The sequence below is a fragment of the Musa acuminata genome, chromosome BXJ2-10 (genome assembly GCF_036884655.1).
Source record: "Musa acuminata AAA Group cultivar baxijiao chromosome BXJ2-10, Cavendish_Baxijiao_AAA, whole genome shotgun sequence".
In the NCBI taxonomy this organism is placed as follows: Eukaryota; Viridiplantae; Streptophyta; class Magnoliopsida; order Zingiberales; family Musaceae; genus Musa; species Musa acuminata.
The window spans coordinates 26864732-26884210 of NC_088347.1; the positions used below are offsets into that span (position 1 = coordinate 26864732).

Consider the following 19479-nt stretch of genomic DNA (forward strand, 5'->3'; position numbering starts at 1 on the left):
TCTCGAAAGGACCTTCAGGTTGATCCTCTATTAAACACAACAAAGTACATCGCAATTCTTCTCAAACAGAGACCAAGAACACAAGAAGGTTTGCTGGGCAACCTGATTGTGATGCTAAAATCTGTCTGCGGTAAAACAATAATAAAATTCAAAGTAAAATCTCACAATCATCTGCTCGAAACTCAAAACCCAAAGGAAAATGAGATTGAAACATACACCATAGTATTTACTGTCGTCATATTCTGATCACTCATCAAAGTGGCTAATGAAAACATTCTGCGGTTCTTTGTGAATCATTCTGGGAAAGAATGGCCAAGACGAGAGCCAAATAAAATGCCAAGGACATATATCTGGTTCCAGTTGTCCAAAAATTTGAGTTGTACCATCAGATACTGCTCTTGGAAAGAACTGCTGTGGTTGGTCGGAAGAAGAGGAAATGGAAGACATAGGCAATGTCTTTTAGCAGATTACAGAGCTTTTGTCTACTGAGTTCTTCCCGTATCGCACTGCTATCAGCTGACATGACTGCTCTTTGATCAACTTATCTACAGAAGGTCTCTCCCTTGGCACGATCCCGTAATCATCATTGTAATCCTCCATTCCCTGAACCAATAGTTGCCATATCAAGGCACCTGCTCCAGCTCCATTTTGTCTCGCAGACTCGTGGATTTTGTTGAAGATAGACTTGTAGAAAATTATTCGGTGCGAGTATTCGAAATTCTTTGCCTTTGTGGAGAGGCCAAACTCAGTGAACATGATCGGCTTATTTAGTGTTTTCTCACCATCTTCGATGTGAGATGTGATCCATTTGGAGATGTATTCGACTTTCTCATTGAGATCTGCTTCTACCAACCTACAGAGAACAAAATTACTCTTTTGAATCTCTCGCGATATTTGATTGAATGGCATTCATGCATTGCATTTGAGAACAAGAAAGGTTCAGCCATTATAGCAAATCATCCACATTTCTTTCACCGATGTCCTGTGCATGCAAATCTATCTAGTTCTATGCATAATAAATTACAAACAAGAGGAGCCGTCGATGGAAGTACCATTGATCAGGATATATATGCGCGGAAGCAAAGTCGACATAGGGGACTTTGGAGTTGCGAACGAAGTCCGATCCTAGAGTGCTATACCACTTTCCTGGATTGATGTTTTGCTTCTCTTCAGGACTTACTGGTCCATAGAACCCCTCAAGTCCAATCGTCAAGAGGTGCTTCTTGTCAATCGTTTTCACATATTCTGTCATTTCTTCGATCCATTCCTGCAATTGTTTATAACCAAATGATAATTCAAATCTCCAAAATCTTATATGTAAATTCTAATATTATAGGATCAAAAGCTTTGGGAACAATGATGCTACCATGATTTTTCTCGAGCACTCCTAATTTATCATAATTATCAGCAAAATGATGCGGTAGGACATCGGTTAGAAATCAATGCATTCAGTGGAAAAAACTGTATGAAGGTATACAAGAAACTTTCGGAGAATGAAGTCAACTTATTGTTATAGCAATCAGTGGTTCCGAACTGAAGAAAATAAGCATTAAAGGTTTTACATTAGTTTCTTTTTTTTCTGGAAAAAAGGCTTTTACAATTAATTGCTACAATTTAGATTGATCTATATTTTCTGGGAAGTAGTAAAGCTATACATCATTGTTTAGTTGTCATATATGCACAGACTGAACAAAATTTTAGTAACAACTAGCAACATACTTGGAGAGTGTCACCAGAAGCATCCGATGCACATTGCGGTTCATTCATCAACTCCCAAGCGAAGATTGTGGGATCATCCCTGTACTCAATTCCAGTTAAATGGTTCTTCCTTGTCAATATGGTCTGTAAATAAGCCAAATTAGATTAAGAAATCAATCCTATAATTCTATCAGAATTCTTTAAAGGGCATGAAATGAAGAACATACATGATTTCTAAACCAATATATCAGCTCAAAAATGAATGATAACTCAGTTTCAACGTAGACAGTGTCGATGATCAAATTGCTTGATAGGTTAAGGGTTCCTGCAACAATTGATAGAGAAGGAATTGCTTCTTCGAATCCATCCCCTATTTTATGAAATGGTTCAAATAGTTGCTGAATAGATCTAAGGGATTTATGGTCAATGGTTCATGAAATGGCTACAGATTCCTCACTGACTCAGCGGTCTTGGTTGCCGGAGATCAAGATTGCTCAAAGTGTGGGACAACCAACAAAGGAGATGCTTGCAGAAACTAAATAGGAAAGAATGTATTACCTTCAAGTAAATCTTGAAGTAACTACGAATTGAAGGATCGAAGAAGAAGGAATCATTTGAAGAACTCAGCCCAAAACCCTCGTCCCATGCCCATTTGACGTATTGCGTCTTCCCACCGTAGTGCTGCAAATTGTTAACCAGGCTCAGCAGCAGCCTGATCCCATGTCTTCGTGCTTCCACTATTACCCAGTCCAATGCCTGCCATAACTCCGGTTATTAACGGAGAACACCATATGTGTTGCTTTCTGAACATAACGTGTTCGATGAAATGCCTCAGGTCGTTGAACAAACATATGGACAGATCTACTCGAACAGATCAACGATCATTAGACCGATCCATAGGAAACCCACGAAATCTGCTCGTAATGATCCCGACAAGTTCTTGTTCCATCACTTTTTTAGGATATAGAGCAAGCCCATGAGGCCAAGAACCCTAAAAGAAAGAGAAGGGAAGGGAAGAACATGTCATACCTTGAAGACCCGCTCATCGAAGATGCCGAGTGAGACCTGCAGAGCATGGTAGGCACCATCATTGAAGGCCCAAGTCCTGCAGACGGTCATTCCCATCTTCGCACCCGTCTGGAAGATTTCACTGACCCTCGGCTTGCTGGACTCCTCCACGGATTGATCCATCAGCCAGTAGGAGTTCCATCCGTTCACATAGAACGCCCTCCCATCCACCACGAACTGGGTGCCATTCCTCTGCACAAAGCTCAGCTGCGACTTCCCAGGAGAGAACTTGAAGTCCCCAAGCATCAGGTATATCAAGGCTACACACACAACAATTCCCAGAACCGGATATACGATCCCGTTCCCTGCTCTCGCCCTATTGTGACCTGCAGAAGGCTTAAACCAGCTGCCGGGTCTTCCCGGAAGGATGCTCATTCCGATCCGAAGAAGCTCGACGAGTGATCGATCACATGCATCCACAAACGAGCCTGTGATGTTTTGCTTCCCACCCCTTCGGACCAGCGGTCGTGCAGGTCGAACAGATCACAGAATCGTTGCTTTCGTTGTGAGCCTACGGAGGATCAAGAGGAAGAAGGAGAGCCATGAAGAAAATGGTGGGCAGGGGATTTGGTGAACTGTTAGCATCACGGCGTCTTCGGCCCGATAAATTAGTCATGTGAGACCGCATCAAAGCAAATGGACGCATTATAATACTTCTAGGACAAGTATTAGCCAGTCGTCGTGCTAACTTCCTACATCTTGCATGGATATGTATAAGATTGCAGTTACGAACATTACTCTTTTAGATTCTTGCCAGATCTAATTGTTTTCCTGCCAGATCATGTGAGCATACAGCTGGAATATGCTAACAAAACCCTGTAAAACGTCTACGGGAGAACATTCTACCCATAAAGGTTCTGCTCATTTACCACACGAAACCTAATCGAAGGACGTTGTCAACACGGTGGAACAGACCGTTAGGTGGCGCATCATGATTGGCTTTGCAAGTGAGGCGTCTTAGTCAATGCCCAAAATGAAATGAAATGAAAATAAAAATGTAAGGTTTCTTATTGCGTCCACATACCAAATGTTTTTGGGGGGGGGGGAGGAAAGTATTGGGGCACACAACGTTATCCTGCGTTGGGTATTTGGTGGTGACAACCTACCTTCCATGAGGACCACGCCGATTTAGGGCAACTCGATATATTTCGTGGAAATGGGCAGTGCACAGCGGTAGGGTTGCAGCAACACTCGCTTGATACTTCGATCTGAATTGAGTGGTAGGTTTGGTGGGCAGGTGAGAGGTTGATAATAGAATCGGGTGTGATGCCACGGTCAACCAGATCATGACGAAGGAACAGCGCAACTCCGAAGGGGGCCTCACTCGCTCACCGACACCGGTTCGTTCCACCGACAGCGGCAGCAGTTGCTGCTGCAGTCCTTCGCCGCGAGATTTCTGCCGGTCAATCCTCAAACCCAACATTAAACGTTCTAACCGCGAGATTCCTGCCGGTCAATCCTCGAACGATCTACGAATGCTTGGAAAAGATGGGCCTTTTGGGCTTGCATGGATGAAGGCCATTGGCACTATCGTGGATCGAGAAATTTACGCTGCCTCAAAATAAGCATTCGTCACTCGAATCATGAACTAAGTTTGATCATATTTCCCAAATAAACAAGCTGAATTTTCATTTCAAAAATGTGAATCACACGAGCTAAATGAATCAAACAATAATAAATCCCATGTTGCTACTCTCGCAAATTCCTTTTCGTTGGGTCTCACATTCCTTAACAGGAGATTGCTTCTTTTCTTTAATGGATCGATCGAGCAGGACATAAAAGCGAGGAAAATATGCAATGACAAACAACATCATCAAATACTTTTATTGGATCGAAAACAACCATTCTCGTGATCTCGCATTCCACATCATTGCAAAGACGCGACCATTCTTGGACTGGTTTTTCCGGCACCGTCCACGTGATGTGGACGATGCTTTGTGGGCGTTCCACATGATTCACAAGGCGATGGACCCATCGCCGTCTGATTTGGAGTCCAGACCGTCGACGTGATCCCGACCGAGTCAATCGATGGCTTAATCTTGATCAGCCGATGCGTCAAATCCGGGCTCGAGTACTCCATAATAGATTTCGGTCGAACGCTTATTGTTTCTGTGTTGTCCACCCGTTCTGTTCGCATGTAGGTGAGTTGTTTGCCCACACGCGTTGGAATGGGGCCCACGCAATTCATTGGCGTCCGACAACTGCACGTTAATCTGCACGTCCGCAAAAGTCAAGATCAGCTCATCACACATGGCTACATTCTGATATCACCGGCAGCCTAAAAGTCGCACACTGTTGTTGTTGGTGTAAATCCAAAGAACACTTGGAAACATTCGATCGAAGGATTTGGTTTTCGCCCGATCGAAAGTTTTGGAAGATTATTCCATGTTAACTGAATCTTAGCAACGAAGTATGGATCCATTTCTTGCTCAAGAAGACGAGGATTGGGTGATACCAAATTTAAATTGTATTTGATTTGTTCATAAGCTTTAGATTCAATTCAAGTCGATAATATTATTGTTTACCAAAATTATATATATATAATTGTGTCTGCAGTGCTACGGAAGAGATGAATTCATTCTCTTGCAACGGGTGTGACTGTTCTCTCTGGTTGTGCCACCCTAACATGCAACAGAGGCGGAAGATGACAACCGGCTATAATGACACGGTCCTGCGGCAATGGCAGACGATAAGAGCATCTACGAGAACGAGGCAGCACCACTCTTTACCCTCCCTCTCCCCCAACTTTCTTCTCGTTGGCATGCATGCAGCTGAAACATGGAGGATGCAATTACGACTTCTTTATCACGGTAAAATGCTGCCAAAGTTACTCTCCCCAGCAGTACTCTTTAACAGTGATGTTTCAGAGATAGTACAAGGCAGTGATGGCCACCCATAAGAGTGAGAAGTGGAGTAGCTCCAGCTCTACTATATCCTCTCTCTCTCTTGGGGTTGAGGTCTCCAAGGTCAAACAGCGGGGAACGATGGCGGAGCACGTGAACATTGGGTTGGTATAAGAGACAAAAAGGAATGCACCAGAATCCGCCATTGATCACTCGCGAGTATCCTTGTGCTGTAAAGCGTTCTCCTCCCTTTTGGAACAGATAAAGAGGAGCCTTTCTTTCTTCCTTTATTCATATTTGGAGCTTGCACTGAGAAACAAGGAGAAGAAACTCGGTGGGAAGAACAAAAGAAAGCTGACCATGGATCACAATCCTTTCGTTTACTCGGTTGTCGTTGTCACCCTCACCCCCACCCCACGACACAACAAGGCGATGCTGCCGGAGACCCCACGGATATAAGTGGGGGGAGTCGTATCCATGGCGCAACACTGTTCATGTTTCTTTCTGCAGGTACATGATCCTTTGAGCAAGGAGCTGAGATCAAGTTTGGAAGAACTACTACTGGGCATTGCATGGCTGTTAAAGTTAAAGCTCTGCAGTTTCTGTTGCATGTCTCAGAAAAATAGAAGACAACGGGCAGATCCATTTCTTTGGCCACACAATATCTGTTCATATATATTTTTTCTGTATCATTAATTATTTGGGAGTAAATATATGTCCGTACGATATGATTCATTCTGTAGCTTTTGGTGGTTGTGACTTTTTGTTGTGCACTTTGTGCTTGCAACATGCGTGCTGACTGGTTATTATGAACCCATCAATGAACTAATGAGCAGTTGACTGGTAATACTATAATATATATATATATATAATATTATTTAATCTTATATTCATCGAGGAATATGAAAATGAAGAACTTATAAGTTCATCGGATCTTTTTTACCTCTGTTTTTTAGAACTTCTGTTTTGAATGGACAAAACTTTTCTAATAGATTTTATTTGAATTAATAATGAATTGTTGTGACGGTTGATATAAAGACCACATGTTTAAATTGATCAGTGCAATAACAAAGAATAATAACATGTCCTTCACATATTCTTCTTCACATGTCATTTCATATTTTAATAAATAAATATATTAAAACTAAATCAGATGTTATATTTTTTTATTTAAGATTTTTATGTCATTATGAAGAACTTAAAGATATAGACATGAGAAATTTCAATACATTGAATGTGAAAATTGATTCCGAAGTTTTAGTAGATATATCATAAATATAATAAGGTCGTTAATAAGTCGACAAAATTTACTATTATCTAATAGGATCGCTGCTTGTTAGAATAATATTTTGCCATCAAAATTCGCTTGTATTATTAATATACGATAATTTTGGAATTACGTGTATTATGTTTTTGAAGTGATATATTAATTTTTAAAAATAGAAGATAAATACGGCAATCACCGACTGCACAGGGATATAGATGTAATTTTGTCGAAAATGAAAACATAGTGTTGTGTCGAGTGATCACAAGAATCAATAATGATCAAAGCAAGCAAATGCTAGAAAAGATTCGTCTTTTTCTTTTCTCTTCTTTTGCAATGTAGCGTCACTTCTTCGCTCGCCCGCTCGTCCGTCCGTGCCCTAACAAAAAAACATTGCCCGAGAGGGAGCAGAGCTGAGCAGAGCAGAGCAGAGAAGCGCCACATCGATCCCCACCTCCAAAGAATCCAAAGAAGACCCGATCGGGAAACCCTAGAAGAAGAAACCCACACCCCGGTCTTGCGGCTGACCCTTGCCGAGCCGATCGATCTTCCCTCCACGGCTTCGGCGTCGCTCTTGGCATCCCTTCCGATGGGCGTCGACGAGGAGGAGGTGGCCGCGGCGCTGATCGGGCGGCGGTGAGCCAGCTGGTGGTGGATCTTCCCGGGGAGCCCATGGGTTGCGCCTGTGGAAAGCCATTCGTCATCGAGGACAGTAGAGGGAGCCCTCGCCAGAGGCTGCCCGCTTCGCGGCTGCCGGCAGCGGCGGCGCCCTTGCAGGCGGATGCGCCGGCGAAGAGGATGGCGGCGGCGGTGTCTTCGTTGATGCGCGAGGAAGTGGTCGGGGTTAGGGTGGACGCGGTTGCACAGGTAGTGGCGGTGGAGAAGAGAGTGGGGAGCGGGCCGATTCGTGCTAATGGAATGGACGCCGATAGGAGGAGAGTGATGGAGAGGCCGGCACAACGGAGCCACCCGATGCAGGTCATTGGCACTGTCCCAAAGGCTGTGGAGGGGGAGCAGGTGGCAGCTGGGTGGCCTCCTTGGCTTGCTGCGGTTGCGGGGGAAGCCATTAGGGGCTGGGTTCCCCGCCGTGCTGATTCCTTTGAGAAGCTTGACAAAGTAAGCGCGTCTTTAGGCCCTGGTATTATTGCCAAATATCGTCACTATTTTTCTGTATTATGGATGATAAATTATAGCCATGTTGTAGCTTTCTTTGATATGCCATTTCTTCATAATGTTCTTTGAGAAGCATTTTGTTGTTCTAAGCCTCTTTTGAACAACAATGCCATTGACTAATTGATGAGGAGCCGAGAGAGCTTAATTAGTTTGACCAGTGGACTCTGTTGCTCATGAAGTTATAAGATTTAATGGAAGTTGCAAATTCATCAAATCGTCTAGGTTTTCGTAGGCCAACATCGGTGGTAATTCCTTCAAAGGTTTGGATGCACTAGTGGGTTCCTAGGAATAAATACCATAAACATAATGTATGATATGTAGGTAAAAAATTAATATAAAAGTTTTAGATAATTTGTAAGTTAAAAAGCATGTAACATAACCTGCTCAATCCTTTGCCATTAGCTTCTGAATGGGGATCACATTAACATTCACTATTTCACATTGGAGATTCCAATCGTATCAATAAGACTTGTTAAATTTCTATACAATGTCTCTTCCATGGGTGTTTTGATGAAAAACACTGCTTAAAATACCCACATAAATAGAAGTGAAAGGAAAATAAATTAAAAATTACTATAATAATTAAAAATTTTGGCAAGCATCAAGGACAATAATAAAGATGTATTAAACCAACATATGCATTACTGTGACACTGTCATTGTTCGTTGCACATGTATGTATAACAACTATATTTGCTTGTAACTTGTATAACCAATTAGTTCCACTTGTTGCATTACCTGAATGATAAGTGTTCTTATTCTATAATTTTCTAGGTGAGTTTTATGACTCTACCATAATCAATTTTAACAAGCAGGCACTTAAGAGAACATGCAAGCCTTATGGGCCTGGGCAGCTTCCTATTTCTCATCTAGGCATCCAAGCATCATTTGGTCTGAAACTCAAAAGCACTTGGCATTTAGGCGGTGGTGTAGCTATGTGGCCTAGGCATTGCTCATGACAATATTGGTAGCTTCAGATTTCGGTTGCATGATGCTGACTACATTGGTGGTTCCACTTGTTAGAGGGGGATTAAGTATTGCTTTTATGAATATGAACCCTTTTTGCAATGAATTGGATTTTACGATCTTAATTTAGTGGTTTTGTTGTTCATTCAGCATCATAATTTTAAAAATGACATAAATGACTCTAGAAATTAATATTTGGTCATATGCTGGAAAATTTGCTTGGATTTGGAAGTGGATGGTAAAGATAGTATTTTGATTTCGATATCTGATGTTAATGTTGCTATTTTACAAAGTAGTGTGATGTCCCAATTATGTTGTTTTAGGTCAATTTGGAAGTTCTGGAAAAATTCCTTGTTTTGGAAGTGGGTGGTAAAGATTGTATTCCGTTTTGCTATTTGAGGTCGATGTTACTTTTCGTAGAGCAAGTGTGATACCCCAATTAAGTTATATTGTTTTAGCTATCGGAGGTTCAGCTCATGTTTTGGTGGCTTGTTGAAGGACGGTGCATCCATCTTCAATCATATATGTTTTTTTAATTGAATTTAATAGCAATGTCAAGATCCTAAGTAATACTTGAGGTTTGAAGTTGCTACTGCCACTTTACTGGAGGCAATTAGTGTGGTGATGTAGAAATGGTGGTTTCATGGGTTACTCCTTTGCGATTAGGATCTCTCAGGTTAATCAATGAAGCATTGATGCCAAGGTTTAACAACTCATGATTGATTGTTCAAAAAAAAAAAAGGAGATTAGAATCTCTCAGATTGGTTGATATGGATTGAATTTTGGCAAAAGGGTTTTAAAAATTGTGATGTTCCCATATCTGTACTGCTTGTACAGATGATAAGATTCTTTTGTACTAATTTAGTTGCAAAACAAATTCGAATGTTTTGGTCCTCCAGACCTTTTGTATTGAACATGGGCACAACCTGACAATTTCACTTTGATCTGAAGCTAGCTGCTTTGGAAATCATTTAGAACCTGTTCATCTTGTTTTTGATTTTTGCTCGCAGTTGATCTTGTCATCATTAGTAGATTTCTTTCCTGTCTTGCATTTCACTTGATTAGCAGGTTTATTCTTTTTTTTTTCAGTTGCAAAGTGTGTAATATACTTTTGATTGCTAGCAATAGATGCTTGGAGACCTGCTTTTTACATAAAATTTCACACCACTATAAAATTTATGATAGCTGATGCTAATTATTAATATTGTAATTCCTAAAGTTGTACTCTTTATGATAGTATTTAGATTACAAATTCCTAGTTTATTTAATTTTGAAAGTTCACCTTGCAGTTTCATCATGTTTGTAATGTGATGAAGCATTATGGTTTTTGCAGATTGGCCAAGGAACATACAGCAATGTATACAGGGCTCGTGATCTTGACAATAAAAAGATTGTTGCTCTAAAAAAAGTGCGGTTTGACAATCTGGAGCCTGAAAGTGTAAAGTTTATGGCTAGGGAAATTCTCATTTTGCGGAGACTTGATCATCCAAATATAGTAAAGTTGGAAGGTTTAGTAACATCACGTATGTCTTGCAGTTTATACCTTGTTTTTGAGTATATGGAACATGATCTTGCTGGTCTAGCTTCTTTCCCTGGATTGAAGTTCAGTGAACCCCAGGTGAGTTGGAATTTGTAATATATTCTCTGTTATATACTAGAGTATTATTATTTTATTTCCATAGGGGAAAAAGAATCGATGTTTGGACATGACATGATCACTACATGTTTGAAGTTCACTGATCGTTTAAGCAAGCTTAAAATAGCTATATAACCTATCTTCAATTTTAGAAGATGATGATCTTGTGGCTATTTGTATCTTAGCTACATGGTTTACAATTGTTTTGGTTGTCGTACAGGTTAAATGTTACATGCAACAACTTCTACGTGGCCTTGACCATTGTCATTGTCGTGGAATTCTGCATCGGGATATTAAGGGCTCCAATCTCTTGATAGACAACAGTGGCATTTTAAAAATTGCAGATTTTGGTTTGGCAAGTTTCTTTGATCCTGATCAGAGACTGCCATTAACTAGTCGTGTAGTTACCCTTTGGTATAGACCTCCAGAGCTTTTGCTAGGAGCTACTAATTATGGAGTGGCTGTGGACTTATGGAGCGCCGGATGCATCCTTGCAGAATTATATGCAGGCAAACCTATAATGCCTGGAAGAACAGAGGCAAGTTACTTCGTGACTAGTGCAGATTTATTATCTGTTTATTTGTTGGGGATCTTATCCCGTTATTTAAAAACTAGAGCGGGCTTTCAGTTTCGTCATAATTTTGTTCCTCTCAAGTCTCATCTATACTTCACACTGTGATTTGACATATTTTTATTATGCTGTTTGTTAAACTTAAACCCGAACCTTCCTATATGTGCTTTTATCCTCACAACATGGGTACGCACTCTTCAAAGCTCGACAAAATTTTACTTTTTCTACCTGTTTCTTATCTTGAAACTTTAGGAAAGTTAGATGTGGCAGGAAAACTTGAAATGGGTTAATGGGCTGACTGCTGAGAATGGTTTATTACCAGCATAAGTTAAAGTCATGAAACTAAAATCATACATGTATATTCATTTGGATGAGTGAAATAAGGTTCATGATTGAATACTTGGCTATAACATGAAAAATCATCAGAAACTCGATCAGGATTTGCTAACCATGAAGGAATTGGCTAATTCTGGCCATCCTTTGTAGGTGGAACAAGTAGAAGAAAATGGAGAAGGAAAGAAAAAAAGTAGTAGTAGGAGGAAGAAGTGAAGACCAAGTCTATGCCATTTTATTCTCGTTTAGAATAAAACTTTTGTTGTTCTACCATATCCTATACCAAACCTAACATCAAAGGTATCAAAAGGACCACTGATGTTCTTGTGCGCCCCACATTTGTTGACCAATAGGTATTTTCCTTTAGTATTGGCTATATATTGTGATCAACGAGAGCCTTATTTAAGTTGTTACCAAACTTTAACTTGCGTTTTAGTTTTCATATTGTTAAGTAATAGTAAATTTTTTAAAGATAAAATCTCTATTATCATCAACAAAATGGTTAATCAAACTACATAGAAAGTAAGAAAACAAAATCTTTTGGCATATTTATTTATTTTTGTTAAATTTCAATGTATAGTTTTTTTATTTTCTGGACACGTTTGAATTTTCTGTATTTTATTTTATTTATTTTTTGGACTGATCTAATCCTGCTGATCTAGGCCAACATATGCAGACCAAGGCCTTAGGCTTGATCCCAAGCCCGGTTCCAGTCCAGTCTTGTATACTTGACTCGGAAGTTAGTTACCTTAGGACTTCTTAATGCTTATGAATCTAGTTGCTTTGTGTGTTAAACGTATGACTCATAGGATATATGTAAATATAATTAACTTGTTAGCTTGTTACTAATGCGGCTATATGATCTCTCAAGTGTAATGCTTGTTTTTATTGCCTCTTGAGCAACTTGAAGTGTTGCATTCATTTGTTGAGATTAAAGAACATATGTTTTTATCTCTACTGGGACTTTTCAAGATACTTCTCCCATATTAATGAATTAGACGGGAGAAATTTTATTTTCTGAATTTTGAATTGACTGTAGCTATAAGGTAGATGATTTTTTACATCTGAGGTGGACCTGGCTTAGGAACTTTAGGTTCCTCAAAGTCAAGTTTTGAAGCCAAACTTTGTACTGTCAAAATTGGTGCAGCACAAAATAGTGTAGGAGATAAGTGCATCAAATATCCAAACCATTTAACCAGAATGTGCCATTGTGCTGTTCTTAAATAACATTTATACATAGGTTTGTCCCTATTGTCATGAGAATTTGCAGGGTTCGTGGTGCAAAATTTTGTTTTCAAGTTTTAGTCAGTGTATGTTGATGTTTTCAGTGTGCCTCTGCAGGTAGAACAGTTGCACAAAATATTTAAGCTTTGTGGTTCACCGTCTGAGGATTATTGGAAGAAATCTAGATTGCCCCATGCAACCATTTTTAAACCACAACAACCTTATAGACGATGTGTTGCAGACACATTTAAGGACTTTCCGTCTGCAGCTTTAGCACTAATTGAAGTCCTTCTATCAGTGGACCCTGCAGACCGTGGAACTGCTGCCTCTGCCCTAAAAAATGAGGTATTTGTTTTTCCATATTTAAGCATTACTAATTGAGATAGTATCTTGATGCTGCTTTTAATTTATGGATCATTTTTTAAATTATTGTTTTACATCATTTGGTTATATTATTTTCAACAATATCTTAAATTGGATTGTATGATATTTATGGTGATATTGTTCTTTTCTATGAGTTAGTTTTGAACTATTTTTGGCTTACTTTGCTTCTCTTAATGTGCTCCCAAAGGCTTTGTTATCATGGCGTGCACTAATTTTCGTGGCAAGTGCTCCAGCACAGATGCTTTCTATGCCTAATTATTTCTTGATGTATATGTTGTTACAGTGCAGATACAGTGATGGGGCAGTGTTAGGCAATTTTCACCTGTTGTTTGAGCTTTTTTCCATATAGATGCTCTATTGAGGCATGTTTCCCCTTTATTATAGCTTTAGTGCTTTGAAATAATATAGAAATATTCAATCTCTTAACATCAGCATGGAGAGATTCTCCACTATACCAAAATAGCATAAACTTTCTTAGTGCTTAATGACAGTTTTGAGTTTTAGGGCCATATCTAATTAGTCAGAGGGATAAGTCCAGATTTACCCATTCTTCAAGGAAGTTATGTGAATTTTTTGTTATGATGGGAGTACATACATATGCATGTGTTCCCTAATACATGAAAATATGCTCAGAAATATTTTTCCTCTTTGGAAGATATAGGACCAAAACAGTCAATTTATTGATATTGGAAGATCAAAAGGATTCTTTGAATGTCTCTTTATTGGTTCAGTCCATATGACAAAAGAAATGTTGATCCTCTATTTGGGGTGGTTAGATCTTGCTCCTTGTCACCATTTTCATGGAGAATGGATGACTTCATCTCTCCACTCATCAGGTCAGAATTTAGTTTGGGACAAACAGTGCTTAAGCTTGTAACTTCCACCATGACCAGGAGGTTAAAGATTTGTATCACTAAGCTGAACTTGTCATGTATTTGAGTAAATGGTGACCAAGCAACCTTTTCTTAGCTTCTAGACATGCCCAGCTGTTGCCCTTTACAATTTTCACAATATCCTGAAGTAACAACCGGTAAGAGTGTTTCTCATATGGCGTCTTTTTCGACTTGCATATGTTTTTTTTAATATCATTTTAAAAAGCTACTGCTTGTTTTGCAGTACTTTACAACAAAGCCTCTTGTTTGTGACCCTTCAAGTTTGCCTAAATATCCTCCCAGTAAAGAGTTTGATGCAAAAAGACGTGATGAGGAAGCTCGAAGGTCTGTACCTCCTGCTTAATGTAGCTTTTTTGTGCCATCCTTTTTTAGTAAAATTTACACCAAAGTTAATGGTGCTATTTAATGTCTAGATGTGGTGCTTTTGCGTTATTGAATATTCAAGCCTGAAAGCATAATTTTAAAAATTCTTTTTTAACCCTTGGTGGTGGTGGTTGGATTTCTACTGTCAGCCCTTGCATTGTGCTCCATGATTATGTTAGGAACTTATAGTGATGCATAGTTGATTGATAGCTATGATTAAGCTTCCACTCTTTCAAATGAGCATTCTTATAGGGATATGTATGCAACTTCCTGGTTCCACCCAATGGTTCAAGTTCTTGTAGGTATATGAATGTTATGACAATGCTGAGTATGATAGCATGCATTTTCTTATCCATATACTTCTTGAGTGATATGTATTAGTTAATACTTTCTTCTTAGAAGTAGCACTTTCATGGTTATTTAGTTCCCAACAGGTATCCTGGAACTAGTGAAAGCCTTGAGTAAGAGATCTTGTTTATTATACTTGATTGGTTTGTAGAAAGGTTTTAAGGGGAGAATAGATGCACATTTGATGTTTGTACAGCTGATCATGAAGTAGCTTTCTATTGTTTGAGCGAAGGTGGATTTAAATACAAGATGCTCAAAAGCTACTTATGAGTATATGTTATATATCAATCATATGTTTCTGTAGCTAAAACATATGGTTGCATATCATTGCAAAACTGCTTGAATACACTTTTAATTTAAATATTATACACAAGATGTACAATTTTGTGGTTACAATGAACTCATGCTTTAGTGTATTGTTGTAACTGTGACATTGACATCTCATTGATGTTCTTCACAGGCAAGGTGCTTCAAGGGGTAAAGTACATCGTCCAGATCTTGAAAAGAGAGGACAAAAAGAATCTAGAGCTATTCCAGCGCCTGATGCTAATGCTGAGTTAGCATCATCAATGCAGGTTCTTCGTTATCTTTTCAATTGTATTGCTTAGTACATGTTCTGCATAGCCCCTTTGACACTAATTAATTATTAGACACCAGACATCTCTTTCCCTTTCTGTAGCAATTTATGGAACTTTGTTAATCCTCCTTTCTCTTTTTCTTCCCGTCTTCTTTACCTTTTCTTTTCCTTTGTCTTCTCTTTTTTCTTGTTCATTTCTTTATATACATGTACAGGCAGATGTGTATTTTTATGTGTGTATTTGTCACTTAAACAGTATTTGCTGAATTGTTGTCGAAAGGGGTGTGTGTGTGTGTGTGCACACGTGTGCTCCTGTTTAATAATATGCAAAAATATTCACATGATTGTTATCCATCCACATATGAAAAGAAATGTGATCAGTTGCTCCAAGACAATTTTATAACCTGCCGTCGTTTTTCGAATATACTTTTACTGTTTTACAAGACATGCAGGTATTTTAGATGAATGTCATAGCATGTGTTTGATGAAGGTTCACAACTGTCAACATTCAACATTGTGAACATTCTTGAGATTCGGACACATTGTGATGAAGTTACTACTTTGTAATCAAGCATTGATAGAGCACGGATCTCTTAGCCTAAATTAAAACCCATGTTTGCTGCATCTTGTTTCATAGAGCAAAGTCTCATTGGTAAGGAATAGTTGCCTTTTAATTTGACCTAACTTAAATTCCAATTAACTTGTGTGTTGATTACTGTTTAACTTACTCGTCTCCTATTCTACAAGATTTTAGTTCAGTTCTGAGAGTTATGATTCTCTCTCTAGTAGTCACATCTTTATCTATCATTTTATTTAGAGTCGTAGCTTTATCTATCATTATATTTAGATTCAGCAGCAAATTTTCTCGTTTTCTCAACTAGAGGAATTTCCATTGTGCTACTTATTTTTTCTTGAAAGGAATATATCACAAGATGAGCTGCTAAAGTGTCAAGGGTGCATTGCTGAGCTCTGAGAGGCAAGGCATTATTTCCCAATTATTTGTGATTGGTTACATGTATCATTGAGTAGCAAGGCATCAAGAAATATTTAGCCCATTCAGTGGAGTCCTTATATATTCCACATCTTGCTTCTCTAGTTCAGTGTGAAACTATTCATAAATCATAATAAGCATCTTTTTGGAAAATGTTTTTGAATTTGTCATTCATTACATTTGGTTGTCATATGAATCATTTTTATATTTCAGAGGAGGCAAAGCCAGGCTAATTCCAGAAGCAGGAGTGAGAAGTTTAGTTCACAACATGAGGAAGTTGCTTCTGGGTTTCCAATCGAACCACCTCGAGTAACCCCAGTACTTGAAGTATCTGAAGAGCCCCAGAATCAATTTTCTAATAGGTCCTTCCATTCTGGACCTTTGGTTCATCGAAGTCAATTGCCAAAATCTTGGAAAAATGAAGATCTACCCAAGGTTTCTGCAATAGCAGATTCATCAGGATTGCCTGGACCAGCCACTGCAAGGAGGAAAGTTATATCAAATGATGGGAATGAAGATTTCTTTGCCCAATTAGGAGGTCATCCATCTGGTAGGTTATCTGAGTCTGGGAATGAGTCAGATGGCAAAAAGTGTGATCAAATGTGTCATCAGAGAGAAGATGAGAGGAGCAACATAGGTCAACCAACTGTAAGTATTCAAAATCCTGATCGATAAGTTTCGGCAACTATTTAATCTGTTTATCTATTATTCCAAATTAGAGTTTGTTAACATGTCTTCACTATTCATAGGGTTGTAGAAATATCTCGAGAGAATTAGGAAGTAATGACCTTCTGATATCATTCTGTGTGAAACTATGAAATACAGCAGTCTCTGGTTACAATATGATGACCGAACCTGTATCTACTTGTCTTCTTGCTTGCTCCAATTAGCATATATCATCACCAAATTAATGGTTCATTTTCTGCAGTTTATCATTTTTTTATTAGGAAGTTGTATACATTTCTTAGATTTTATGGAAGATTCTAAGTATTTATTTGTCATGCTCAACAATACAATGTAATGCACACCTTGGTGATACTCAAAATTCATTAATGGAAAAACACCAATTTTATCTGATGTTGTAAATCTTCTTTGCTGATGGAATTTGGTCGTTAATAATCTGATGACGCTCTAATGAGGATAAAATGAGGGTGAATCTTTTGGTGTGGGGAGAGATAGAGGAAGGGTTAAGAAAACTTTCTAGTAACCACTAGAAACTATTTGATTGCTTTTGATCAGGTAATTGTTAGAAAATGATGCATATAGTAGACCCCAAGTAGTTGGGATCACACAACATGTTTTTGTGGTTGTTGAAATTTAGTTAGCTGGCAGTGGAGATTCTTGACCTCCAAGAAATGGTTCGGTAACCTGAAGTATGGAAAATACTCACCAGGAATATTCTGCCAGGTAATTATCAACAGAAGAAATTGTCTAGTCTATTTAGCGTAAAACTATTTCATTTTACAATCTCGAACAATGTACCGCAGCAATAGAAATTTGTTCGGTTTCCTATTTAATTTTTTTTAATATTTGATAGTATTAATATATTTTATAAATTTGTTCTATATCTGCACTACCACAATGGGAGTTGGCAGCCATTTCTCTGATAGGGAGTTGGCTTACTCGCCACATGCCAATGCACTTACAGCCTTTTAATTTTGCTTTATACTATGCAAGTGTTAGATTTTGATTATAAGAATCTTACTGCAAACTTCAATATTTGCTCGGCTCTGATCTGAACATTTAAAAAACCATATGTGCAGGATCATGGACCGAAAGGAAACAAGATCCATTATTCCGGACCCCTGCTACGCCCATCTGGAAATGTAGATCAGATGCTCAAGGAACATGACCGTCAAATCCAAGAGGTATTCCGACGAGCTCGAATCAATAAGTCAAAGATCAGAAAAGTTCAAGGTGATGGAAACCAGCTGGGTGTCAAGCCTAGTGACTTCATTGCCATGCCAGTGTATCCTTCAAGTCGTGGTTCATCTGTTCCGGTTTTCACATCAAGTCGTGGACCTGCACAGTGAAACCTGAAGAGAAGCACTGGAACTGAGCGGTCGGGTAGCAAGTTGTGTCAGCGGAGCCCTATCCAGTATTGTTGATTTCTATTGGATATAGTGTAGTACTTTTGTTTTGGGTGGTGGTGAGGTCAGGTAATGTACAGATTTCTTTGTATTTGCTTGTTAGTGAGACAAGAAACTATTTATTAATTGAGCGGAGGTAGCCATTTGAGCCGTAGTCAACTGGTGCCGTTGTAGTGCAGCTCTTATAAACTTACGAGCTTCGGTGTACCGACATTTTGGTTGTTGATATCTCCATCTGTTTGGCGCAATGTGTTGAACTAAAAATCTGACCTTGCTCATGTAGTCTTCTACGATCCTCTTTCTCAACAATCTAGTTCAGATGATTCTTCAGAAACTTTTTAATGGGTCAAAGCCATATGTTGCACATGGTTTCTGTCCCGCAAAAGAACAGGTGATGCTCGAGTTTGCTGTTGGGTCGATTCTTGTGAATGCAACGTTTCAACTGTTTGTACTCATTTGTCAAAGCTAGCAAATGAAGTGGTCAGTCACTTCTAAAACAATCCTTGTTACTGTATATTATGAGAGTCATCTGATGTTACCATTCATGTATCTATATAGTCCAGCTGTGTTGCTCAAAGTAAAGTATAATCTCTTTATACCGTCAGAAAATAGTGTTGTAGTGACTGGTGGTCCATAGGCACATCATCTGCAGCGGGCTTCTTGGTAGCATTTTTTGGGTCTGAGAATTTAGTGAAGCTGTACGTCTTTTGTTCATTTAAATGGCCGTCTCCATCATCGATTCCTGTTGGAACTTTGGAGAGTATCGATTCACTGCAAGTGAACTGAACTTGGATTTGTCAGGCAACCACTTTAAGTCAGATTTCACGTGATGGCATCATCAGTTGTCATGGCAGTTTGTCCTCGGACTCACCGATCGTGTTAACTTAGTCGGGTCCCACTTGTCGTTTTTGTGCCTGCGTACAACATGTCTCCTCGAATGATGATTAATTAGTGAACGCTACGTGGAATTATAACGAAATAAAAGTGTAGGTCGGGTTAAGGCTTTCGAGAAGAACACAGGAATGACATTCCCATACTCCTCTCTCTCTCTCTCTCTC

General features: G+C 39.0%; 2 protein-coding genes across 2 annotated transcripts; one reads left to right on the forward strand and one right to left on the reverse strand.

Moving 5' to 3' along the window:
• Positions 1-3389, reverse strand: LOC135624838 (mannan endo-1,4-beta-mannosidase 2-like). The gene is made up of 5 exons (XM_065128849.1): positions 2728-3389; positions 2257-2454; positions 1720-1842; positions 1053-1267; positions 1-853 (listed from the first exon to the last, which is right to left on the reverse strand). The coding sequence occupies exons 1-5, from the start codon at positions 3139-3141 to the stop codon at positions 460-462; spliced, it is 1344 nt and encodes a 447-aa protein (XP_064984921.1). The 5' UTR covers positions 3142-3389; the 3' UTR covers positions 1-459.
• Positions 3390-7164: 3775 nt separating this feature from the next.
• LOC135624837 (probable serine/threonine-protein kinase At1g54610) lies at positions 7165-18669 on the forward strand. Its single transcript, XM_065128847.1, has 8 exons — positions 7165-7989; positions 10345-10629; positions 10868-11189; positions 12897-13120; positions 14276-14376; positions 15224-15338; positions 16545-16979; positions 18095-18669. Exons 1-8 carry the CDS (start codon positions 7546-7548, stop codon positions 18362-18364), a joined length of 2196 nt encoding a protein of 731 aa, XP_064984919.1. The 5' UTR covers positions 7165-7545; the 3' UTR covers positions 18365-18669.
• The last annotated feature ends 810 nt before the right edge of the window (positions 18670-19479 follow it).